The 26550-nt window shown below is 53.9% G+C and overlaps 1 protein-coding gene across 2 annotated transcripts in view; it reads right to left on the reverse strand.

Moving 5' to 3' along the window:
* CCN4 (cellular communication network factor 4) overlaps window positions 1-19366 on the reverse strand; it is a 31265-nt gene extending 11899 nt beyond the window's left edge. For both annotated transcript variants that reach the window (XM_061123154.1, XM_061123153.1), the window contains exons 1-2: window positions 19106-19366; window positions 298-574 (exon numbers count right to left, since the gene is read on the reverse strand). In XM_061123154.1, coding sequence (XP_060979137.1) covers window positions 298-574; window positions 19106-19168 — 340 coding nt within the window. In that variant the 5' untranslated portion in view covers window positions 19169-19366. The remainder of the gene's footprint in view (window positions 1-297; window positions 575-19105) is intronic.
* Window positions 19367-26550: the final 7184 nt, after the last annotated feature.

Raw genomic sequence — 26550 nt, forward strand, 5'->3', positions numbered from 1 at the left:
TGTTCTACCGTGGGGAGAACAGAACCAGGCTTAGGTCTCTCCTGGTGGATCCTTCTTCCCTGGACTCATCCACGGATGGAGGCCAGAGAAGACAAGGTCCAGATGCAAGAGGAACGCTGCGTCCCTCCCTGCTCAGCCTCCGGCCCATCATCATGGACTGGGGTGGAGGGGGAGTGGGTTTGGGTACCTCCTGCAGAAACAAGCCTGGCCAGAGGAAGGGCTATGGATGGTGGGGGGTTGCTGTGGGCCAGAGCTGGGGGTCTGGGGCTGGCCGATGGTGTGGGGGGTCTCACTTACGTGCACACACTCCTACTGCGTACCTCGGGTGGTCCCCACTGTAGTCGCAGTAGAGGCCCCGGTGGGGGTCGCAGACCGCAGCCTCCGTGCAATTGTCCCCCAGCTGCTGGGCGCACACCTTGCAGCACTCACAGCCGTCCGTGATGAGGCTGACGCCCAGCGGGCAGCGGGGCGGGGCCGCCGGGCACTCGCACGGCCACTTGCAGAACTGGGGGCGCGAGGTGTCCTCCAGCGGGGCCGCCGTGGGGCCCATGGCCGTGGGGGGTGGGGAGAGGGCCTGCGGGGGGAGGGAAGACGTAAAGGAGGCTGCCCGGAAGAGGGGTCCCAGGCCAAAGGCGGACAGTCGCCTTCCCATCTTCACGGAGTTCCAAAGGTTTATGTCAAATTCCAACTCTCTGCCATGCTTTGGACGGCCAGACACCTCCTGTTTCCTCACTAGGATGGAGGAGCTGGCATTAGGACAAGAAGTCGGCTGCCCAAATTCCCCTGCTTGGGGTGCTGGGTCAGGCTTCCTGTCAGCTCTCTGAGCCCATGGGTGTCTCCTTCCCCTCTGACCATCCCGCAACCTGGGAGGTTGGTGAATCGGCCTCCTTTGCAGAAGAGAGAGCTGCGGCTTTGAGAAAATGCCTTCTGATGAGTCACACTGTGGGCTCAGCCCCAAAACCCGACTCTCTCTTCACCCCATCGCCCTTTTCTCTCTGTCCTATGGATCTATCCTCTCTGCACTAAGGGTCCTTAAGAGCTGACTCATATATATTTTTTTAAATTAAAGTATGGTTGATTTACACTGTTGGATTAGTTTCACGTGTATTCAGTTATATATATTAACTGTATTCATTATACATATGTTTATACTGTGTACACATTCAGTTACACACAGTGACTCAGTCATACATATTAATACATTTGTAGGTTGGTTGGTTGGTTTAGTGGCTAAGTCGTGTCTGATTCTTTACCACCACTTCAACTATAGCCTGCCAGGCTCCTCTGTCCACAGGATTTCCAAGCAAGAATACTGGAGTGGGTTGTCTTTTTCCTCCTCCAGGGGATCTTCCCGAACCAAGATTGAACCTGTGTCTTCTCCACTGGCAGAAGAGTCTTTACTGCTGAACCCTCAGGAAAGCCCTTTATACATCATCTGTATGTGTTAATCCCAAACTCCTAATTTATCCCTCCCCCTTTCCCTTTGGTTTTCTATGCCTGTGGGTCTGTTTCTGTTTTGTTAATAAGTTCCTTTGTGTCTTCTTTATAACTTCCACATATAGACAATATACATATGTACAGCCAGGTTTTGGTCAGCCGACTGGTCATCCTATTATTATCATTATTATTAATTACTTTCCCCTCTGAGCACCAGGAAGGGGCTACAGGGATCGGCGGTGGCAATGGGTGTCCAGCCTCATGGCTGCTGCTGCTGGCCCGCTCTGCCCCATGGGGAGAGGACTGATCCTGTGTCCAGCGCCAGCCCTGCAGAGAGGGGTCTGACTCTGTGCTGAGGGTGGTGGATATCCACTCCACTTCCCTCCACCCATGCTCCTTCCCAGAACCCCATTCCCATCCACAAGCAATATATTCATCTATATCCTGGCAGATATGATGGACAAGACAGCAAGCCCGCGGGGAACGGGGGTTAAGCCCCAAAGAGCGCTTCTGTGCTGCAGATGAGGCTGATGGAAAGGGAGAAGGCTCTGGGGTCAGTATTACCAGCTTCAAATTGCCTGTATCTCAGAGATCCAGTCACCTGCCCAGCCCCTCCATCCTGGCCCCTCCCTCTTTACCCTCGAGGAAACCTCAGCCCAGAGAGGAGGAGAATTGCCTGAGGATGGAGAGTGAGGACTGTAGGCAGCTCCCAGCCATTTCCCCACCCCCGCGCTGGTGGTCATGGCTGGAGAGTCTCCTGTCTGGTCTTCTCAGCAGTGACTCCTGAATTCTGAGGTTAGCAGAGGTGGGGGCCCCCACAGCCTATCCCCTCCATCCTGAACTAGAGGAGCCCTGTTCTGTGGGTTTATAGAACTGCATTTCATTCTTTGAACAAAACAGATACCGAGCTATTCAGACAGATTCTTTTCCCTCTTCCTGGAGAGGAAAAGAAAAAGAAAGTTAAGTCGCTCAGTTGTGTCCGAATCTTTGCGAGCCCATGGACTGTAGCCTGCCAGGATTCTCCATCCTTGGGATTTTCCAGGCAAGAGTACTGGAGTGGGTTGCCATTTCCTTCTCCTGGAGAGGAAACCGAGACCCAAAGAGGCAGAGGGTGTCCAAGATGACGTGGCCACGTCACGGCCTAGATACCAGTGACTCTCCCAGCTCTCGTCTCCGCGCCCTTGACCTCTGCCCGCTCTTTCACTCAACGAACATTTGCTGAGCTAGTTCACCATCTCGCTTCTGTTTTAAGCATTTGAAGATGAAGTTAAGCATCTCCTGTGTGTATGGGACCATGGCTTACGGGAGAGACAGACGATAGAGGTGATTTATTACAACGTGAGCCTGTGTGGAGAGTGGGGGACACCAGGGCAGCCCCAGGAGCTCTCTGACCACCAGCGCAGGAAGCTCTCTGCTGAGGTGAGTGGTCTGCATCCCTGCGCCCTTGGTTGTAAGAACCAGAGGCCAGGAGAGGCGGTGCAGGTTGAAGGGCTGGATTAGTTGGGCTCTGGGTTCTAGGTTTGGCACAAGACAAGTGCGGTGAATGTTGATTTGACAAAGGGCCTTTGAAAGTCAAAAACGCAAACCTTGATTTGAGGTTTTTGTCACCTCTATGCTTGGATTCAAGTTTGCTGGTAAGGGGACAGATTGCTCTGAGGTTGGCAATGCTGGTCTGTTTTCATCTGGAAATCATTTAGTTTGCTTGCACTTGTTTGCTTTTCCTCAAAAACACAAGACACAGCAAAACATCAAACCCGTAAATCAATGAAATCACACACACACAGGCACGCGCTCACACCCTCCTCTTTCCGACTCCATGGAGAGAGACTTGTCCTAGTCAGGCTATGACACCGGAGGCCCGGAGATTTATGAGACTCCTCCCCCCCGCCCCCCCCCCCCCCACCGCCCCAGGCCATCTCTGACAGCTCTTAGACCCTAGAGACCTATTCTTGGCACAGCAAATAAAAAAAAAAAATTTATCTCCTCCAGGAAGCCTTCCATGCCTTTTCCAGGTTGCATTAGAAGTAGTGCTTCCTTCACAGGAATGTGAGCTTGTAAAGGGCAGTGTCGTCTGCGCCTTACTTCCCTCTGTGGGCCTGAAACGTGGTGCATGACCTGTAGCAGGCTATGGAAATGTCACCTGGTGGGATGGGGGATTGTTGACTCCAAGGGACTTGGTAGCAGTTTCTTGACTTTCCAGGACCTGCCATCTTGGAGCCTTTTCTTTTCCAAGTTGGAGTGTCAAGAAGACAGCATGGGATCCAAAACAGCCAGAAGAGGGTTCCCTCTGTGTGGTTTTGGACAAGCTTCCTGACCTTCCTGAGCCTCAACGGCCTTGTCTGTGAAATGGCCACAATAATGCCCCCTTGGGGGGTTGTCGGGGGGGGGGGGGCATCGTGTACACAGAAGCACTGTGTGTGCAGACACACAAAAGCAAGACTTTTTCACTTGCACTGCCACGCTCGTGCACACCTCCCTCACCCACAGGGCCCGTCGCAGGGCCTGGGGGTCTGCACCCTTTGAGCTGAGCTGGGACCAGGGTCACCACCCATCCTGCTGCCTCCATACCAAGTTACAGCTCCCCAGAAGGAAGCCTGTTTTCCAGTTACCGGCCGGGAGCCCCAGGGCACAGAACTCCTCCAGGGAAGCCCCAGTGAAAGCCCCCCTTTGGACGAGTGAAACAGATGAGGGCAGCCTTGGGACTGGAGGGAAAGGGGCGGGGTCCTCTGAGCCAAGCCCTTGCTGTTGGCGCCATCTAGTGGTAAGAAAGCTCCCAGCCCTAGAAGGTCCTTGATGAGAGCTGTGGGTGGGAGGCCCTTTAAAGGCAGGGCCTGAGGTCTCCTGGGATAGGTGCATGACCCTCTGAATCCCGACTGCCTTGTCTAGTACCCATCCCAGGGAAGGTGACTGCACACACACACACACACACACACACACACACACTCACACACACACACACCAGCCATCTTGAGTGCCCAAGATGGCATTGCCTCTCCACGTGCCCTTGGTCTTGGCACAAGGACCGTTGTAAACTCACTGCTGTGTGGGGCCTAGGTCATTTTTTCTAACAGCAGAAGCTAAGGGTGAAAAAACGGAAGGATAACAGCCAGAAAGTGAGGAGAGTATCTATCATCCAGGGGAAGCCAGAGGAGAAGGCAATAGCAACCCACTCCAGTACTGTTGCCTGGAAAATCCCATGGACAGCGGAGCCTGGTAGGCTGCTGTCTATGGGGTCGCACAGAGTCAGATACGACTGAAGCGACTTAGCAGCCGCAGCAGCAGTGGGAGGCCAGAGAGAGTCAAGAATAGTCTTGGCTACTTCCAAACTGCAGTTGTTCACACAGAAGTCTCTTTTACGAAATGCTTCTGGAGGCGGACTCCCCGAGGATGCCACTGTGTCTATGGGGAAGACGGGAGAGTGGGGCTGTGCCCTGACGCTTCCCGGGCCAGGCACCCAGGGCTCAGGCCCCTGCCTGCTTCTGTCCACTCAGCCGCCGCCTCCATCATCAGCGACCTCAGGGCACCGTCTCAAACAGTCACTTCCCGGGGTGGCTCCCAAGCGTCGCCGCTGTCAGAACCACCCAGCAGCTTTAATGAACGCTGGTGCCTGGCCACCGGCCCCAGGCAGCCAGACTGAGGCGCCTGGGCTGGACCTTGAATGTGGCCGAGGGTGAGAACCGCTGGCCTCAGGACCTTGTAAGATACAGGTGCCTGGATGCCACAAGATACAGCCTGCCTCAGCTTCAACTCTTCTCTGCTGGGCCCGGAATCCGTAATTTGACCTGCATCCCTGGTGATTCTTGTGGGAATGGTACCCGTGTCTTACAGAACTGGGCCGGGGAGGGTGAGGCGGGGGGAAGTTCTAGGCCATCTTCCTGTCTTAACGTGTGACTTTTATAGAACTGCACTTACTTGCCTAGCCCACTGGCAGCTTGATCAGCCTGGACACTAAACAGCCCAGGCCAACCCGCGGAACACACGCCATTCTGTGGTTTCGTGGGGTGACACTGGGCTCCGTAAGCGGGCCTCGTGTAGTTAACTGAAAATGGTTTACTTTGCTTTTCATGTTTTGTGAGAAAGACTGAAAAACAACAACAACAAAATAAAAAACAGGCTAGCTCCCCATGGTAAGACCCCTCAGTGTCTGCTGGGGACTGACTGTTAGGTCACCCACAGATCCATATGCTGGCATCCTAACCTCTCTAAAGGTGGTCTTAATGTGTATGTGTGTGCGCTCAGTCATGTCCAACTCTTTGCAACCCTGTGGACTGTAGGCAACCAGGCTCTTCAGTCCATGGGATTTTTCCAGGCAAGAGTACTGGAGTGGGTTGCGGTTTCCTCCTCCGGAGGATCTTCCTGACCCAGGGACTGAACCTGCCTCTTCCTCATTGGCAGGTGGGTTCTTTGCCATTTGAGCCACAAAGTGGAGCCTCTGGGGGTGATTGGGTCATGCAGGTGGACCCCTCACGGATTGGTGCCCTTATGAAAGGGACCCCAGAGAGCTCCCTCGTCCCTTCCACCACGTGAGGACACAGCAAGAAGATGCCGACTATGAAAAGGGGCCTTGTTAGAATGTGACCATGCTGGCCTTACTCGTGGATTTCGAGTCTCCAGAACTGTGAGCAATACGTTTGTAAGCCACCCAGTGGGTGGTGTTTTCCTCCAGCAGCCCGGACGGACTAAGACCGTGTCCGATACTGCACCCTCTGGACAAGGAGGGCAGTCAGTGGGCAGGTTCAAAGCAATCCATTTAATCATAGTTTCTGGGCAAATGTAAGCAGATTAAAATTAAGAAGGAAAAAACTGAAAGAATATTCAGTTGAAGACCCCACAGGAAACCCTGCATGTATAATTTGGGGGTGATGTCTAGAAGTGGGCAGTGACTGTGAATTTTCTGATGTTTTCCAACTCCCTGAAAATAGATCCAGGAACATGTAAATGTATCATCTGACTTTTACCAAGAGTTTCACTTCATTTTTACAAAAGTGGGTGGTGGTGGGTATAGTAGCAGAGAGTAGGAGGCTGGCGGTGGTGGGGTGCCACCCAGGAGACCTTAATCATCCCGATAGATGAGGGAGCTGAACCCCACCATCCTCTGAAAGTGTTTGCAGTTCATCAGTGAGTGGGGCCCTGGGACCAGGAGGTAAGGGCGGGGCATCTGCAGGGAGCAGAACCCATTTCCCAAGGCTGTGTGACCTGGGTCTGGACTCACCCTCTCTGAGCATCTGTGTACTCATGTGTAAAGTAGTAATGATGACAGCATCCTCCAGCAGCCCTAGTGAGCAGTTGTAGTCTTACCCCTATTTCACAGATGAGGAAACTGAGGCTCAGGGTGTTGAAGTAACTTGCTCATGGTTTTAAAGCTGGGAGAGTGTCCCCAGAGTGTCCCTCCAGGGGACTTGTCACCAGGCTGCCCTACTCCTTCATTCATTCACATTCGTATTCATTCATTCATTCCTCCATCCTCCTATCACACACATGTACTAAGCACCTCCTGCATCGCTGGGCTGGTACTCAGATGGACACAGCGTGGTCCTTACCCCAAGGCAGTCAGAGTACAGACACATATATAAGATCGCAACATGCGGTGGTGAGAATTGTAATGCACTTGAGCCCAAGTTGCCAGGGGTCCCCTAAAGAGGATATGGGAGACTCTTGTGGAGTTTTCAGGGACAGGTTCCCGTTTCTTAACTCCTGAGTGCCCAGCACTGCTCCTGGCACGCCCTGGGCAAGCCCTCCATCAACAGCATAGTCCAGAACTTAGCTTGCCCACGTGTAGGCGGCCGCACCCAGATGCTCCACCAGGGGGCAGGGTTGAGACGGGAATGGCCTCAGCCGGCCCCAGCTGGGCCCTGGGGACTATAAGGATAGGATTGCCCTATTTGGAAGCAGTTTCTGCTCATTCCTTCACTGATAAGAGAGGTCTGGGGGCAGTGGGAGGACGTGGACACAGGCCTGGGCCCAGAGCTGGGGGCGCCCTGTGGCCTCCCCTTCCCGATGCTTTTATATCTCTAAGTAACAGGCAGCTGCCTACCATGTGCATCGGTGGACACATTTTCTGAGCTCCTCCTCCTCCGAGTGTACCCCTTGCATCTGTACCTGGGGTCTGGGTGGGGATGGGGGGCCTCTGTCTTGGGCAGCTCTTAGCTCAGCCCCTGTAGGGCACTTGGCCTGAGTGTTCAGAGGACCCAGCACGGCTGTCTTCCACGCTCACTCCCACACCGACGGCTGCATCTCCAGGGACCTGGAGGCCCGGGCACTGACTCAGTGCAGGCCAGGCTGCCCGTCGTGGCTGATGGAAGGTTTGTTGAGATTTTCTGCTAATTGGTTTTATAAACATGCAGTCTCGTGAGCTTCTGGTTGGGAAAGTAGCCTTTATATGGAGAAGATAGAAGCGGCAGGAAGCCAGAGTTCTTTCCAAACGATAAACCCTCATGGGTTCTTTCATTTATCAAATGTATGTAAAGCATCTACAGAGTTCCTGGTACAAAGCCTGAGGGAGGGGCCAGTCTCCCGAGGAGCCAGGAGCATGGACAAGGCAACTGCCTTACAAAGCAAAGGACCAGACACCAGCCCTGGGGACATCCCACCCACGGCATTTTTGTAACCGACTAGAATGGATTCTAAACAACTTTCAAAAAGTTGTTTAAAAAAAAAAAAACCAAAGCAAAAAACAGAAAAGAATATTCCATGGAAAGCTTATATTCCACAAAGCTTAGAATATTTACTATCTGGTCTTTTTAAGGAATGATCACTTCGCTGGTGGTCCCATGGTTGAGAATCTGCTTCCCAATGCAGGGGACACTGGTTCAATTCCTGGTCCGGGAAGATCTCACATACTGAGGGGCAACTAAACCCGGGCGTCACAGCTCCTGAAACCCACGTGCCCTGGGGCCTGTGCTCTGCAACAAGGGAAGCCAGCACAGTGAGGAGCCCACGTCCATCCGTGACGAGCAGCCCCCACTCACCACAACTAGAGAAAGCCAGCATGCAGCAACAAAGACCCCATGCAGCCGATAAACTGATAAATAGAAAAAGGAAATGGTCACTAACTTCTGTTATATAGTGACAGAGCTCTAAATAAGCTAAAACCCTGATAGAGTGCATAGCAAGTGACGGGAATTTCTATCAGGGTTACATATAATCAAACTTTAGAAGTGTTCATTCTTTGTCAGAGATGTGTTCGAACATTTACACATTTGGGAGAATAATATAATGAATCTCACATACCTACCTCTGCTTCAGTAATTATCAACCCTCTGTATATCTTATTTCCTCTGTTACTCCTACCTACACACATGCTTTCTCGTTCTTGAGGATTTCAAGGCAAATCTCAGACCTCATGATTTTACCCGAAATTCCTCAGAGAGTGTCTCTAAAATACAGAGAATTTTTAAAAAATTCCAGTTTTCATACCAATAAAATTGGTTACAATTTCATGATTTTCTCTGTAGCAAATACTTAGTCCACAATCAAACTTCACTATCTCAAAGCTTTAAAAAACAATCAGATGGTTTCTTTGAATCAAGAGCAAAATGAAGTCTACATGGTCTGCATTTTGCCTTTTGTGCCTCTTTTATGAGTTTCTGCTCTAAGTCATCTAATCCTTATGGTAACTCTGAGACAGGCTGCTTGTATAGTCATCTCCCCCAGTTTACAGATGAGTAAACTGAGCCACAGAAAAGTCAGAAAGGCCCCGTGCAAGCAGCAGAGTTGGGATTTGAGCCCGGTATCAACCTCTTAAGGCATCACACTCAAGAGCCCCACTGTGGGTTTTCTCGGCAGAGTCTAGGAGGGGCTATAAGAGCTGGATGAGGAGGGAAGGGGTGGGGCTGTGGAAGCAGGGAGGACTTCCTGGAGGAGGAACCACTTGCTCTGCATCTTTAAAGGATGAATGAGAATTGACCAGAAAGGCAGAGAGGGGTCCAAGCCGAGGAATGGCAAGAGCAGGGAGCGTGCGGGAGCAGAAATGTGGCATGGTGCGGGAATGACCAGAGGTCACTGTTGCCAGGGATTAGGGCCTGGCAGGGGTCACAGCAAGAGGAGCTGAGGGCCATGCCTGGGGTGTGTGCACCCGCTGAGGGGAGACGGGGATGTTTCCTGAGTCAGTCAGTCCATCGTGCCAGGTGATGACCGGATCAGCCGTGCGAGGGCCGCTGGTGGTCCCCGTTTGACAGACGGGGACACTGGCGTCCTCTGAGCTTAGAGACAGCCAGAGGATGACACACTCGGCTCTGACTGTGGGTCTCGTCCTCCTCCTGTGGACTCCAAGGGACCCTTTCTCGCCCAATTTCCAGTTCATTCAACTCACTGGGAGGAACGGAGAGTGGTCACCGCAGGCCTGGCTGTGATGGTGGCCGCGGCCCAGCCAGGGAAGGGACCAGCCCTGGAGCAACAGCCAGGACAGACACGGCGGGGGGAGTGGCCTGCGCTGAGTTCAGGCCTGTTCTGCTTAATACAAGGGAGGAGGCAACAGCCATCCAGTAGAACAGAGGTGACCATCTTCGGCTCCTGTGGCCAGATCTGCAGTAGGGGTCCCTTGGTTCCAGCCCCCAGATCTGCAGTGGGGGTCCCTGGGTTCCAGCCCCCAGATCTGCAGTGGGGGTCCCTGGGTTTCAGCCCCCAGATCTGCAGTGGGGGTCCCTGGGTTCCAGCAACCATGTTGAGACTGTGGCCCCAAGTGAGCCGCTTGCTCCCCGACAGGGCAGGCTGGGGTGAAGCAACCCCTCTGGCGCCATCTGGCTCTGATGTCGCCGGCTGGCTAAGCTGGCCTCAGATAAGGTCTCCCCTCCCTCCACGGCTGGAGCCTGAGCCCACCCCCTTCCTCCTCCTGGATGGGGCTCTGACTCAGGCAGGGAGCATAGGAAGTGGGCAAGGGGCTGGCTCACAGGACGCCCTGGGAGGGGTCCCCCCGGTCCTGAGTGGGGAGCTCTGGTGTGTCCTTGAAGCCTGGATCGCAGGGAGGTCATTAAACTGTGCCTCAGTTCCCAGCTCAGTAAAGCAGGGGTGATACAGGATTCTGCAGTGACTCTGATGCCTGTTGTCCTCAGCACACCGTGAGGGCCCCACGAGGGCTGCTGCTTTGATCCTTTCAGAGCTGAAGCTTGCATGTGTCAGGCCATGGCTACTTGGAGTACGGGGCCAGGAAGAATTGGTGGGTGTGCGCGTGCGCGCGCGCGCGCGCGTGTGTGTGTGTGTGTGTGTGTGTGTGTGTGTGTGTTGGGGGAGGCAGATTTGAACATCAAGGGAAGCAGTAGGAAGGACAGATAGATGACTACAGCTGCCCCCTGACCCCCCACCATCCGTGCAGCACCCACCCACCAGTTTCTGCAGTCCAGGAACTCAGAAAAGCTGAGAAGGCAACACTTGCAACCCCGAAGTACCCCCATAGTCACTCTCTCATCGTGACCCCAAGCTCCTTTCCGGCACATGCTCAGCACCCGGCCTGCGGTCTGCCTCTGCCACTAGGGCCCTGCGACTCGGACTCTCAGGTCCCTTGTGCGGATGAGAAGCTGAGGCCCGGCAGGGAGCGGGGAGCTGGCCCTTAGCCCCGGGCTGTGCGCTGCCACCGCCCCTGGGCCCCCACTGCATCCTGCTGAGGGCGCGGGCAGAGCGGCTTTCTTGTCTCCACTTTCGGGGGAAGAGGTCGAGGCTCAGAGACCAAACCCGAGCCTGGACGAGAGTGGAGTCTTCTGACTCCTCGTTCTGGGCTCAGAAACCAAGCCTGTGGCTGCAGCTCACCCGGTCAGTCCTCTCAGCAATCAGCTCCAGGCCTTATCATCAGGGTCCCTCCTTCCCCCTCCCAGCACAAAGCCTACTCTTAAAAAGACCGGTGGGTCTGCCCTCTCCCCTCCATCCTATCCAGCCACCCAGGTTGGCTTCTGGTTCTGTTCACTAATTCATCCGTGCATTGGGTACCTATAGCGTGTGTTACAGTGATAGCAAGCTGAGCAGAGACAGTGTCAGGGCCTGAAGGGAGAAAGCACCAGCACAGCTGGGGGTGGGCACAGCATGTGCCAAGGCCCTGGGGTTTGCCTTGCAGGAGGAAAGGGGGTGAGGAAGGCAGCTCACAGGAGAGGCAGGGCCGGCTGAGAGCTCCAGCTGAGGATGCGTTTCTTTCCCCCTGAGTGAGAACAAGGACTGTGGGGGCCCACGGTGGGATGCCAGCTGCTCTAGCTGGTGGGAGAGGCCGAAGGAAGCTTCTCAGAGGGGTACCGGTTACAAAGACATTGTTCCATGATCCGAGAAGGTGGGGAAAGGCATTTCAGGCAGAAGGGACAGCAGGGGCAGGTACGCAGAGGGGGAACACTCGAGCGTTTGGAAGAATGGATTCGAGGTTGGAAAGAAGGTGAAGAGGGGCGGTCCCAAAGGGTGAGGCTGGAAACCAGGCTTAGGCTGGTCTCAGAGGAGGCAGTAAAGTGACTGTTTCAAGAGTGCTGTCTGCTCCAAGCTCTGTACTCAATACCACCCATTCAGAGGTGGATGTCCAAGAGTCACGGATGAGGAAACTGAGGCTCAGAAAGCTCAAGGTGATCTCCTTTCTGAATTCAACCTCTGTGGTTGACTCCACAGAGCAGAATTTGTTTTCTTGCCGCCAAACTTCGTGGGTGGACTTGCACTTGTGGTCCAGCAGGAATCCTGCGAGGTGTTAGGACGGAGGGCTCAGCCAAAAGAGGGTCCAGCTCCTCCTAGCAGCTGGGAGGAGTGGGGAGCTGGAGGCAGTGGGTGGGGAGGTTAGGGTGGAAAATGGCCCCAGGTTTCTGATGGGGGGGCAGATGTAGGCATTATTCACGGAGATGGGGACGCAGGTGGGACCAGGCTCTTCAATGGTATTTACAAGGATGCTTCTCAAGCTTGCAAGACGTCCAGGATCGACTGTGATGATAAGTGCTAGGACTCTGGAGTCCTGGGCACCTGCACAGCCCACTCAGCAGGCCTGCGGGAGCCGGCATTGGTCTTTGCTGCAGCATCTGGGGATCCTAAGGACCAGGCCTGACCAGGTACCACTGAGATGGCGGGACCCTGGGAGATTCAGCTGGGGGTACATTTTCCAGTTTTGTGAAACCATGGGGTACACTCTGAGAGTCAAAAGAGGAGACACGGGCCAAAGGGAGAATAGCTGGGGACACCTCAAAGGGAGGAAACGCATCTAGAGGGACATCCCAGAACATGGGCTTTTGGGGTGCCAGGCCAGCAATGCTCCTAATGAAGGGTCAGCGGCATGAGTTCCCCCCTAAGAATCATGGCAATGAGCCCTGCTCCTGGCCTACCCGGTGAATGAGTGTGGCCCTAGGACGAGGTCGTGGCTCCGGCTGGAAGCAAGTTTGGGGTCAAGTCCAGTCTCTGCATTTTCAGGATTAGCCAGTGAGCGCTGTGAGGGTGAGTGGCTTGTCTAAAGTGACAGCGGCGACTGGATGACTGACTCTCTGGACAAGTCCACCATTCTACCCCAAGAGCAGGATCCGAGTCCCAGTGCTCTTAGAATGCTCCGTCCCCCTTAGAACTGCTCCTCCCTTCTCCCCATCCAGCTCTGGCAAGATCAGGGCACATGGCCTTTCTCTGCACCCTGAGACTCAACACAGATTCTGGGATGGGGAGAGGCGGGGACGGCCCTTCCCTTCCTGTCCTTCGGGCCCGGAATCTCTTTCCCTTGCTCCCCGCTCACATCCCCACCAAGGCTAAGCAGAGTCATGGTCTGTGCCCCAAGCCTGGACTTGCCTCCGGATTAGGGGGACGGGATGAGCAGATTTTATCACCTCCCCTGGAATGCCCATCACTCACGTCTGAGAGGCCCTGTTCCTTCTCTGCTTCTGTCTCTCTTTCCCCTGCTCCTCCCCCCTCCCCCTTGGGATGGAAGGAGGAGGAGGAGAGCTGCCAAATTATCAGGAAGTCAAGGCTGGAGGAGAGACCAGAGTCTCTCAATTCGATGGTTTTAGACATGATATGTGCATAAGAATAATCAAGATGTCAATTCTTGTACACTGGTGAGGGTGGGGTGGTCTCCCCAGGGATTCAGGCTCGGGGCCCCAGAACTGAATTTTTTTTCCTCTCTCCTGCAGTTCTCTGAGCTTCCTTATCAGATTTTCAAACACTCCTCTGAGCTAAAAGTCTGTCTCCAACACGTGAGTCATCCTTGATGGTAGGGACTACCATGAGCTGACAGACTATCATCACTTCTGTAGAAACAGGGTGGGGCTGGGCACAGAGCAGGCCTGTTAGCATCCATGGAACAAGTGAACGGATGGACTAAGAAAATCTCAGTCATTGTCAACCTGACTCAGGGTTGGAAGATGCAAATCACAAGCCATCATCATCTTAATCACTGCCATCACCAGCAGCAACCATCACCATCATCACCATCATTATTACCACCATCATCACCATCATCACTCCCAGAAGCACCATCAGCATCATCACCATCACCACCATCATCATCATCATTACCACCATCGGCAGCAGCCATCAACATCATCAACATCACCACCGTCATCATCATCATTACCACCATCGGCAGCAGCCATCACCATCATCACCATCACCACCGTCATCATCATCATTACCACCATCGGCAGCAACCATCACCATCACCATCGTCACCATCATCATCATTATCTGTATTTCCTTCTCCTGTCTGATAATCCAAAGATCTTCCTTGGCTCCCTCTACATGTGCTGAGAAGCTGGCCAGGACTTGGAAACCTTGAGGTCTTCCGAAGACCAGCTCAGCTCTGAACCCAGCACCGTCCACCCGATGCTCTGCCCCTCTCCTTGCCCACCTGGTATGGAGCCTGGGGTCTTGATAAACCTCTGCTCACTTGTTCGGATCGGAGCACTTGTCTGCAGCCAGTGCTTCCGCTCAAGGCGGGAGACCCCTCCCCTGCTGTTCGGAAGGAGGGTCAGTTCCCACCCCCCCTTGGCCGTGCTGGGTCTTCTTGTGCTACCTCTCTGTCTTCTTTAATCATGCCAAGAGGATTAGTGCCCAAGAAGCAAGTACTAATGGTATGCCTTTTTTATAGATGAAGAAGCTAGCTCAGGGAGGCCTGGTTACTCGTCTGAGGGTGCACAGCTTGGAAGGCGAGGAGCTCAGTATTTCCCCCTCCCCACTATATCTTTTCTATGCACCTTGTGTCTTTTTAGGCCAACACAGTCCAGTAAAACACAATGTGAGTTCCAGATGGAACTAGCAGTCATACTAAAGAGCAAAGGTGAAATTTATTGTAATAATATGCTTCATTTGGCCCAATATATTAACAGTATTATCCTTATTATCAATATTATTATCAGTATTATTAACACTGTGTCAATAGAAAAAATTATCATGAGAATGTTGCAGTCTTATGTTCACCCTGTGTATTTTACTCTTACAGCTCAGGTGGGGCCAGCCCACATTTCAGGGGCTCAAGGACCTCATGTGGCAAGTGGCTACTGGTTGGACGATGTAATGAGCCTGGTCTAGACTGTCACAAGCCCGCCTTGTAGGCGTGTGGTTTTCAAGTGAGTTGATGTATGGAGATGCTTGGGATTGGGTGCCCAGAACACAGTGCGTGCTGGGTCAGTGTTAGCTCTCATCATTGTTTCTGGGACAGGGGAGGTGTTTAATGACTGGCCGAAGCCCTGAAGCCCCACCCCAGACACCCACAGTTGCAGGCTTCTCTTGCGAGCCTCCTCACCCTGCTTTACTTCCCGGGTTGTGGTTGGCATCCTTCCCGGCTCCTCCCGGGATCCCACCCTGGGCCACGGCTGGCTCGCCTCCCCGCCCCCACACGTAACCTATGGGGTGTGTAGCAGCCCCTCCCTGCACTCAGAGAGATGGCAAAGGTTCCTGGGAGGAATTCCAGGGTTTCTGTTTGTACAAAGACAGCCTCCTGGCATTTGGCTGCTTTGCTAGCATGGGGCAGGGGCCTTTCCTGAAACCTGGGGAGGTAGTCCGCGGATGGCCTGGGGGTACTGCCCAGCCCGAGGTCAGGATCTGGTCTCCCACGGAGCACTGTTCTTGTGCCGGGTCCAGAGGCACAAGAGCCCTGGCCAGGGGCCGTGCCCAGGTGGAAAGTGTCTGTCCCAGCCACGCTCTTTCCAGCATCCTGGGCCAGCGGTGAGCAGGAGGGGCTCAGAGCCGGGAGCAGAGTGTCCGAGTTGCCAGAAGGGGCTCTGGGCAGGGAGCTGGTGGGTATGGGGCCTGGGGTGGGGTTTGAAATGCTAGCTGAGGTCCCACTATAGACAGGGGTTGTAAAGAAGGCATCTCGCTGACACTCCTGCAATCTTTTAGAAGGGAATGTGCCACTTATCCGGGGCCACATTATCCTGCGGTCAATCCCAGAGGCTGAGAGTGGGTTTGAGTTTCACACCCAGTTCACGCATCCTCACACCATGAGGATCTATACCTTCAGACAAGCCACAGTCACTTACACACACACACACACACATATACACACACACATGCGCTTGTACCTCTGTGCACACCCACACACATTTCTATGGGAGAAGAGACATGAGTCTCAGCCTTACACAAACTATCAGAGACCTCACGTGTGCCCCCCAGAATTTATTAGCACAGCATTTGTGTTCAATACCTGGGTCACGAAGATCTCCTGGAGAAGGAAATGGCAACCCACTCCAGTCTTCTTGCCTGGAAAATCCCATGGACGGAGGAACCTGGGAGGGCTACAGTCCATGGGGTCACAAAGAGTCGGACACGACTGAGCGACTTCACTTTCTTTGTGTCCTGGTCCCATGACACTGAGATACTTCCCCCGATCAGCTCCGTGTTCACTCCTTGGCCACAGGGAGCTTGCGGGGGGCTCAGGCTGTCAGCCCGGATTAACAAGAGAAGACAGGGAGGTCCAAGTGGTTAGGGGACCAGTCAGTGGAGGGTCTGTACCCAGCCTCGCTCTCCAGGACGGCATCACCCCTGTTGCCTTCGTTCCCATGGTGGGAGGGGCTGTTGCCTGCCTCTCCAGCCTAGTAAACTCGGTAGGTGAGCAGACCCTGTGCTCCTCATGTCCGCACAAGGACCAGGGAGGCAGGAGGCTGCACTGCTGAGAGCTGACCTAGGTTCAAAGGTCAGTTCCACTGATGGCTAGCTGTGTGACCTTGGGCAAATTACTGAACCTCTCTGAGCTAGAGTTTGTAATCTGCAGAGAAGGATGATTATATCTGCTTTAACAGTGTTGCTATGAGAATTTAGGAGATGCTTAATAAAGAATCGTAAGAGAGTAGAATGGAAACATATACACCACCGTACAAAACAGACAGCCAGTGGGGATTTGCTGTGTGACTCCAGGAACTCAAACCGGGGCTCTGGGACAACCTAGAGGGGTGGGATGGGGTGGGGGGGTTCAAGAGGGAGGGACAAGTGTGTACCTGTGGCTGATTCATATTGATGTTTGGCAGAAACCAACACAACATTGTAAAGCAATTATCCTCTGATCAAAAATAAATACATTTTTTAAAATATCATTTGGATGAACTGAGGAACGTCTTATGTGTATAAATAGATAGTATTTGGTACAGCAACACCGCCCCCTCCACCCCACAATGTAGGCCCTTTCTCTTAGCACATGGGAAGTCCTCAATACATGTAGAAGGAAAAAAAAAAACAAAGAGATGGAAGAACAAGGCCTGCCTGTGGTTCACCTCTATCATGCATTACATTCCCGAATACACTTGGCTGTGTTTCTGAGCTCGCTGCCCTGTCCAGCTCCTGGATTTATCTCTTCCTGCGCTGGCTTCTTCCTCCTTCAATTACAGAACTTTGATAATGTTTTACTATCTGATGAGGCGAGTCCTCCCTCACACTATGATTTCCCTGAAGCTTTCTTGGCAGTTCTCACCGAATTTTTTCTTCCATGTGAACATTTATCATCATTTATTTCTTTTCTTCATTAAACGCCCCCAGGACCCTGAGTGGACTTATAGTCCCCTTGTATGTGAGCTTGGGGGGAATGAGCACGGATGGAACCTGGCTCTGAAGCAAAGTGCAGGTTGACGGTGTGTGTCTCCCAGCCCTCACTGGGGGCGTTAAGACTCTGTGGGGAGCTCCTGAATCACACAACAGTGTTAGGGGATTACCGTGGGTCCCCAGAGAAGGTCCCAGTCGGGGGAGAGGTGAGGTACCCCGTCTCCTCTTGAAAGCCTTCCCTCCATCCTGCTTCTGGGGCCGTCTGGATTCCCAGCTCCCATGCTGCATGCCCCCTCAGCTGAGTCTGTGGGCCGGTAGCCCCTCTTTCCCAGGGGAGAAAGTACCTCCCTTCTGAGGAGGTGCTCGGTGTTCCCATGTACTTGGGCACACACCCCCCCAACATATCTCTCTCCTCCTCCTCACTCAGACCTCGCTACCCAACCCCTCTCACCTCTTCTCCATCCACCCCCTGTCCTCCCAGACACAGCAGCTCTGAAATAAAGGCTGCTGTGGTGCCTCCTGGTTGCTTGGGTCTGCAGCAAAGAGTGGCATTTGGCAAAAAAAGATCTTCCACTCACTGATGGTGAGACCCTGGGCAAGTCCCTGGCTTGCCCCTGTCTCTATTTCTTTCATTCGTAAAATGGAATTAATATGCTTTTTATTTGGCAATTACTGGGCAACAGCCACCCAAGGCAGGGTGATTCAACAGCGAGTCACCAGCTCTACCTGCCCGCATCATGCACTCTACCGTGCTTGGAGGAACACTCATCTCCCAGCGCCTATGAGCCACTGGCCTATCGTCAGCTCTGAGCCTCAGATCTGGATGAATCAGAACCAGTGTCTTTGAGCCCATGGGCAAGTAGCTTACCCCCTCCAGCCTCAGTCTCCTCACCTGGAAATGGGGCACATCAATTCCCAAGAAAGCTGTCTGTGGGAGTGGCAGCAGGCCCTGGCCTGGGCCGTGGGCTCTTGACTCAGAAGCTCTTTGCAGCTGCCCACCCCCTGCCCGCCCTGTGCCTGCTTCCCGCCCTGTGCCAGCTGCCTGGCTTCATGCTGCCACGTGTCTCGCTCCCTGGCTTCTCGGAGGTGCAGACCTTCTCCCTTCCCCTCGGTGCGCCCCAGGATGGAGGTGGGAGACAGAGGACCCTCTGGGTCCCCCCGAACCAGCGGGTATCTTCTACAGGACCCAAACGTGCATGCTTCATAAACTGTAGAGAGCTATGCAAGCCCAAGGCGGTTGTGGTTGGAGAATCATCATGCGCCCTGTGGCACAAATGAGCGCTTTTGTTGAAAGCTGGCCTTTTCCTTCCAACTTTCCTTGGTCCTTTCCTCCGCCTCTTGTAGTATCTCCAACACTTGGAGACTCATTTTCCAAAGCCAAAGGCGAGAAGTCTAACAACAATCTTCCTCACCTCACGCTGCTCAGAGAGAGTGAGTGACTAGCCCGAGGTCACACAGCGAGTCTGTGCAGACCTCTGTCTGGAGTCCAGGCCCCCTGACTCTCATTTCCTTCGAGTGACCCCTTTCTACTGCATTTCAGGTGGGAAGTAAAGGGCATAGAAGTCCTGTTTGGTTTGTTTCCCCAGGTACTGGCCGAGATGCCCGTCCTGCCAGCCCCAGCTGTCCCCAGCGGCCCGACTCCTCACCCTGGGGCTCGCCCTGGCTCCTCATGGACACTTCCCTGCCCGCCCCCCGACATATCAGCCCTTCTCATCCCGCCCACCCGCGCTGCAGGACCGGTGGGGACGGCGCCCCTCGGGGCAGGACTCACCATGGCCAAGGTGCCGCCCGCTGCTGCTGCTGCCACCAGCGTCCAGGGCAGTAACCACCTCATGCCTGGAGGTCAGTGGCCAAGGCATCTACGGAGTAGCCCAGAGGATCCGGCCACTTCTCGGGGGAGTTGGACCGAGACTGACCTGGCCCATCAGAAGTGCCAGATACGCCTCTTCCCGCAGCCCTCGGGGGGTTTTATTAAAGCAAGATCTGACGTCAGGGTTAAGGACAAACCCTGCATTTTCCTCTGAAAAAACTTTTCCTGTCTCTCTCTCTCCTCTTTTTTTTTTTTTTTTTCTTTCTTTCCTCTGTCCCCACCTCCAACCCAAGCTTGGCCAGCCTCCCCGGCTCTGACAGCTCTTAAAGGGAAAGTTACAGGGCTGTGATTTCACACCGGGGGCAGTAAAACCTCACAGAAGGAGCCAGGGTCATCTTCCCTGGGCATTGCTCAAAGGTGGGGAGGTGGTGGAGGGTACCGGGAGGAGGCAGAGATCCAGTTTCAGGACCTGATGCTGGCAGAGGCTTTGAAAGCGCTCCCAGTGGAGAAAATCAACTCCCTCCCATCCCCTCCCGGCTGCTCCTGCTTCTGGTTTGCATTTGTCATCTTTCACTCCTCTCTCTCTGGCTGCAAGAAAAGAGGATGGCTTTAGTCCACTGATCTCGAAATGGTAGGAATTCACAAATGAGCTCAGAACTGGAGCCCGGGACACCATCATTACCCCGTCTACAGATTAAAGCCCTGGTTTCAGTTTGCAGGCATTCCCTCCCCTGCTCTTAGCCTGAAGACTTGGGTACTGGCGGGTTACAGTCCATAGGGTCGGAAGGGTCAGACACGACTGAACGACTAACACACACACACACACACCCTTGGATGCTGGAGCTGTTTCCCTGCATCCGGGTGCTTGCCGTCCCTGATGGGCTCTGGATGCTGGCCGTCATGCTCTGCAACACACTTGCCACAGTGGTAAGGGGGTCTCCTTTGGAGCCTGGTCTGCCCTAGTCCAGCCCCCTCACCCCTGTGTGGGCCTTTCCCACAGACTCCTATTGGTTACCGACCACCCTTCTCAGAGCCCCCAGAGCGAACCTTGGCGAAGGGAACTAAGGTGATGGCATTCTCCCGGTCCCAGCCTCCCTAAGCCTGCCCATTGACTTAGCATGGAATGCCCAGTTCCGGCGTGGCCTCCGGGCCAGCTGCCTCCTTGATTTCTTTTTTTCTCTTGCCTCTCCCTCCTCTGCACTGCACTCAGCCTCAGTGGACCCCGTGCTGCCTGTCTCATTCCCCAGCAAATCCCCATCCCTGGACCTCAGTGGAAACCCTCTCCCCTGTGGTTTTCATAACACTTACTCCATGTCTTCCCTTTCCCTGTAACTTAAACAAGGGGATGCTGACCCACATGTGGCTGCTTGGAAGTGGTGGCAGGTTTGTGTCTGTGGAGGGAGTTTATGACCATAGACATGACCCCGTAAGAGGTGGCTCTGATGATTTCTCCATTCATTGACCTAAGGGTGGGCCTCTCACCCAATTCCGGCCAATGAAACAGAAAGAGAAATTTGTGGGGGTACTCCTAGAAAGGATTTCATTCCTCAGGAGGTGGAACAAACTTCTCTACTCATTGTTTTTTCCCTTGAGTTCAAAGGTGATGGTTGGAGTTGCAGCAACCATTTTGAGCATACGAGGGACAAGCTGGAGGATGAAAAGCTAACGTGCCGAGGATGGTAGAAGAGGAGGAGAGAAAGAGCCTGGGTCCTCGGAGCCTAAGGTGCTGCTGAGTCAAAGCTGGACCTTCAGACTTCCCACGTATGGATTAGAGATTAAGAGTAATTTGTTCCTTGAGCCAGATGCGTCCTAACTAATATATGGGATTTATAGAAATCATGTATATAAAGTGGCAGCAAAGATATCCGTCACATAGAAACGATCCAATAAGTGTCAGTTCTTATTTTGTTCTCAAGATCATACTTGATACTCTTAGAAACAAATTCTTTGAGGCAACCACTGCACTAAAGTGTGATTAAAGGAGTTACCACAAGGTGGATGGTATTACCGTTCTATGTTACGAGGAAGGGGAAATGGGAACTCAGGGATGCCAGGCCCTAAATTAGCGGCAGGCGGGAAGTTGGAGCCAAAGTCTTTGAACCCTGACAAAAACCGAGCGCTTCCAAGCAGGCTTGACCTGCCAAAGTCCCTCAAGGTTCTGTACTAAGAGTGAAGCTGAACCCAGAGAATGCCAGAGCTGCTTTCAGGAAATCTGATTGCAACAAGCGTTTACAGCAGATAGAGCAATCCATAGGGCTTCCTTGGCTGCTCAGATAGTAGTGTCCACCTGCAATGCAAGGGACTCGGTTTCGATTCCTGGGTTGTGAAGATCCCCTGGAGAAGGAAATGGCAACCCACTCCAAGATTCTTGCCTGGAGAATTCTATGGACAGAGGAGCCTGGCAGGTTACAGTCCATGGGGTTGCAAAAAGTCAAACACAACTGAGCAACTAATACTTTCACCCCAAGTCATGATCGAAATACTGGCCCCATGTGCCTGCTGCTGAAGCCGGGATGGTTCAGCTGGCCCCACTGGCAGCTGCCATTCTTCACTGCCAAGGAAACCTGGAGTGAGGTGACACAGCGTCCCGGGCACGGCAGCAGGTTAGGAGGAGAAACACCTGGGGCACCATCACTGCTCTGCGGCTCGCTGGTGAGCCTTGGCCAGCCAGCAGTCTTTCTGTGCCTCAGTTTGCCTGCTTGAAGGACTAGGACCATATTAGTGCCTACACTATGTGATCACTAGGAGGCCAGAAGCAGACAACTCAGAGCATCCCGGGATTTGTGGATGGAGGAGCCGGGATGGGCCGCATCCCAGGCTGGTCTGATTGGGTGGTGGCCTTGGGTCCATTCTGTGTCAGGGGTTAGGCATCTTGGCAGACCTCATGATGCAGCCAGGGTCAGTGTGTCTGGGGTTAGTCAGCCCTGGTGAGTGGGGGTCCAGGGTCAGGCATTTCCCGCTTGTGAGTTGGGAAATCTCTAAGTGACTAGCCTGTGGTGCCAGGAGTAGTAGCTGCATTTATGGAGCATCTATCATGTTCCTGCAGACCCTTGCCATCTCATCAAATCCTTGTCTCAGGGTATCTTTTGCCCATACTACAGATGAGAAAACAGAGGCATAAAAAGACGAAATTACTTTCTCCAGTCATTAGGCTTCTGCACGGCAAAGTTGTCATCAGAACTTAGACCTCTGTGCTGGGCTTGGTCGCTCAGTTGTGTCTCTGTCTTTGTGATCCCATGGACTATAGCCCGCCAGGCTCCTCTGTCCCTGGGATTCTCCAGAAAAGAATACTGGAGTGGATTGCCATGCCTTCCTCCAGGGGATATTCCCAATCCAGGGATCGAACCCAGCTCTCCCACATTGCAGGCGGATTCTTTACTGTCTGAGCTACCAGGGAAGCCCAGACCTGTGTGGTCCCAAACAGTTTTTTCGAGTAGACCAAGTTGCTTCATGGAGGGAACAAGTAAATGAAAAAATGCAGGAAAGAATGCAGTAGATGAATAGATGAGTGGGCAGGTGGATGAATGACTGAATGTGGGAAGATTATTCTACCATTTGGAATAGTCCGTTTACCAGGTCTCCCCAGGATGGGCTCCGCGTCTATAGTCTTCCACGTCTCCCTTCTCTGCCCCCTCCACCTGACTCCAGCTTCATCACCTGCCGACTTCCTCCATTGCCCGGGCCCAGGCTTGTTTGTTTAGCTATTGACTGTCTCCCTCCTGGGTAGTGAGGTCCACGGGTGAAACCAGGTCCTTGTCTGTCTGCCTCTGTGGGCTACAGCCTGGCAACCCACAGAACCCAGCATGTGTTAGAGGCAGATTTCAAGTGAAGGGTCAGAGCAGTGAAGGACACAGAAGGATGATGTAGTGACAGGACGGCTAGATTGAGGAAAGAAGGGAAGAAGGAAGGAAGGAAGAAGAGGAGAAGGAAGGAAGGAAGGAAGACAGGCCTGGAGGGAAAGACCAATAAATTCACTTGACTTTTGGCCACCTGATGGGAAGAACTGACTCATTTGAAAAGACCATGATGCTGGGAAAGATTGAAAGCAGGAGGAGAAGAGGACGACAGAGGATGAGACGGTTGGATGGCATCACCGACTCAATGGACATGAGTTTGAGTAACCTCCGGGAGTTGGTGATGGACAGGGAGGCCTGGCATGCTGCAGTCCATGGGGTCACGAAGAGTCGGACACGACTGAGCAACTGAACTGACTGACTGACTGACTGACTGAGGCCAAACTCTGCTCCTCAAAGTCCCTGGAAGAAAGCGTAGCCCATGGTAGTTCTTCAGAATCCATTTGTGGAAAGAGGAAGCTCCGGAGTGAAAGAGACACAGGGCTAAGCTGTGTCTGGCGGGTCTAGTTGACAGCAGAAATGTGGGGGGGAGGGGGGCGGTCCTGGATGAGGTGCACCTCCCAGGCGGGGGGCCCAGGGCCACCACAGGGGGTTATTTATCTCCACTGTCTGTAATTCATTTCCTCCTGCGTGGCACAGGCTTCATGGCCCACTGCCAAGGCCACACAGGGCCCCTCTGAACCCAGCATTCCCCTGCTCGCTCCCGCATCCCTGCATCTCCCGCCTCTCCCCACCTACTCACAGCAGGACCCCTGAGCCATGCGTATGTGCTGCCCTTAGTCTCAGACGTGTCCAACTCTGCGACTCCAGAGACTGCAGCCTGCCATGTTCCTCTGTCCGTGGGATTCTCCAGGCAAGAAGACTGGAGTGGGTTGCCATTTCCTACTCCAGGGGATCTTCCCGACCCAGGGATCGAACCCGGCTCTCCTGCATTGCAGGCTGCTTCTTTACCTACTGAGCTACAAGAGAAGCCCCAGTGCGTATGTCAGGATCCCTGTAAAGTATGGAGCGGCGGTCAACTTAATTATCTCAACGTCGAGCACTGAGGATGGGCTGAGCTCTTCTCTGAGAACCTCGAGGGTCTGTGCTCATCTCTTCCCCTCTTTACATGGAGGAAATCAAAGAGATAAAGGACCGGCCAGAGATGACCCAGCCGGTAAGCAGCAGAGAGCAGATTCACGGCGGACAGTGGACCCGGGTGTCTGCCCCACAGGGAAAGCGCAGGATGCCCCAGGCCCATCCTCCCTCCGTTCCCCCGGTCCATCTGGTTCTCCGACCTCCCCAGCTCCCTCTATCCAGTGTGTGGTTTCCACCTGCTGCCCTGGTTCCCCCAGCACTCAGCCTTCGGGTCCTGCCTCATCCCACCCTCCTAGCGAGGGGCCCTCTTGTGACCCTGACTCTCCCCATTCCGGGCCTGGTGGGGCCGGTCTCCGGGACTCAGGCCTCAGCACAAGCTGGTACCATCGCCGTGTGGCTCGGTACCACCGCACAGGCCTGGGTCGGTCTCCTGTCCCCGTCACGCATCTGCTGTGTGACCTCGGAGAAGTCCCTCACCTCTCTGTGTGCTGACTTCCTCCTCCATAAAACAGGGGTGAAGGAGGTGCTGATCACTGCAAATTGCTTCGGGCACAGAGAAAGGGCTGTGGAAGGATGTATTAGACATGCTTAGTTCACAGTAGATGCCCAGTAAACCCCCTCGTTCATGATGACAAGGAGTAAATTCTTCCTTGGTCTCTGGACGGGGAGAGCTCAGGGCAGGGTCTGGACAGGGGCATTTCTGGGCCATTATCCTGACCCAATCCACGGTGGGTACTCAGGGCGTGTGCGGAGGAGGATGGGGGACCGCAGTAGGGGAGACTCCATCCCCGAGGAGGCCCTGCCTCCATGCCCACCCCTACCGGCCCAGGGTCCCTGCACCCAGCTGTGTGTGAGTTCTCCTTCGGTCTGAGTGCAGTGTCTCAGTGGTTCCTCTAAGAGACCTTCCAGAGCCGCTGTAAATAAATTCCAAAGACTGGCTGGTGGAGGGGGCTTAAAAACAGAGGCCTGTTGAGAGCATTCTGACGCCAGACAGTAAGGCCTCCTTGACCAGAGCCAGATGCACAGAGCATTCCAGTAACTCCTGGGGCCAGGCGCCCAGAGGCCCCAGACCTGCTCACGGCTTATTTGTCTGTCATTTGTCCCTCAAATGTGCACGGCACCCACCCAGAACGGGGGCACCATGCCAGCTCCTGGGGCTACTCAGACACACACCACACCTCCCACTCCCGGGGCGGGGTGCCAGAGGCCTTGTGCTCAACCAAACCAGCTGTTTCAGAAAGCAAAAGTGGGGGGTGGCTGGTCAGCTCTGCCCCCTGCTCCCTGTGATGCTGGCTGGCTGGCGCACGTGGGGTTCTGCCTTTCTCCCTGGGGCACCCCAGTGAAGGGTGACCCTGGGCTCCAGGTCTGCTTAGAGGTCAACGCATCAAGGTAACTGTCCCTCCAGCCCCAGCCTAAACAGCTAGGTTGGCTCTGGGAGGGTCACTGGGTGGTCCCCAGCCAGTTCCCCTGAGACTACTTATTTCTGGAGCTGTGGCTGACTTGGGCAGAAGCTCACCTCTAGTACCAGTTGTGGTTGCAGGTGGGGGCCCCTTGGGAAGGTGAAAGAGAAGAACAAGGGCTTTGGGATCAGGCAGGCCCATGTCAAACTCTCGCTTTGTTACGTATCAGTTGGGGGATCCTAGGGAAGCCGCTTCACCTCTATGAGCCTCAGTTTTCCTATCTGTAAAATGGGAGTGATGATAATAGCTATCCCCCAGGGCCTTGATAGAGATGAATTGTTTCTCAGAGTGTGGTAGATGCTGAATAAATTGTTAATATTCATCACAGATGCTCTTCCCATGTACTGCCCCAGGTCACCTGGGTCTCTCCCCTCCAGCTGTGAGTCTCCTGTCCTCAGGAGGCCTGAGGCTGGGACACAGCGTCCCCTCTTCTTCTCTGTCCCACCTTGTCCAGCAAACTCTCCCGTCCTCCCAGTTTTCAGGGTGAGTGTCTCTGCTGGTTTCTTTGGTGAAACTGATTGGGGGTGTGTGCAGAGGGGGAAAGAGAAATAAAACCAGTATTGCCTTGGCCTGACTGGCTCTTTGCCAGCACCTGACAGCACCCTGGGGCTTCTTCCCTGAAGGTGAGGCAAGGTCAGGGCCCTGGAGACCCCTTCAGACCAGAAGCAAACGTGTCCTGAACCCTTCCTCCTGGAGACCCCCTCCAGCCCCAGACCTGCAAGACCTCTGGACGTCTCCAGGCTTCCGGCCTGCCCCACGGGCTGTGCCGCGGACAGACAGGTGGTTATGCCCAGTTTTCTTTGGAAAGCAACTTATTAAAATATAACACACAGGAAACTGCACAAGTCTTTAAAAATTTTTTAATTTATTCATTTATTTTTGGCTGTGCTGGGCCTTTGTTGCAGTGAGGGTTTTTTCTCTAGTTGCGGCGAGCGGGGACTACTCTTCAGCCGCAAGGCAAGGGCTCTTCACTGCAGTTTCCTCTGGCTGCAGAGCCCAGGCCCTAGGGCGCATG

The sequence above is a fragment of the Dama dama genome, chromosome 21, assembly GCF_033118175.1.
Source record: "Dama dama isolate Ldn47 chromosome 21, ASM3311817v1, whole genome shotgun sequence".
NCBI lineage: Eukaryota > Metazoa > Chordata > Mammalia > Artiodactyla > Cervidae > Dama > Dama dama.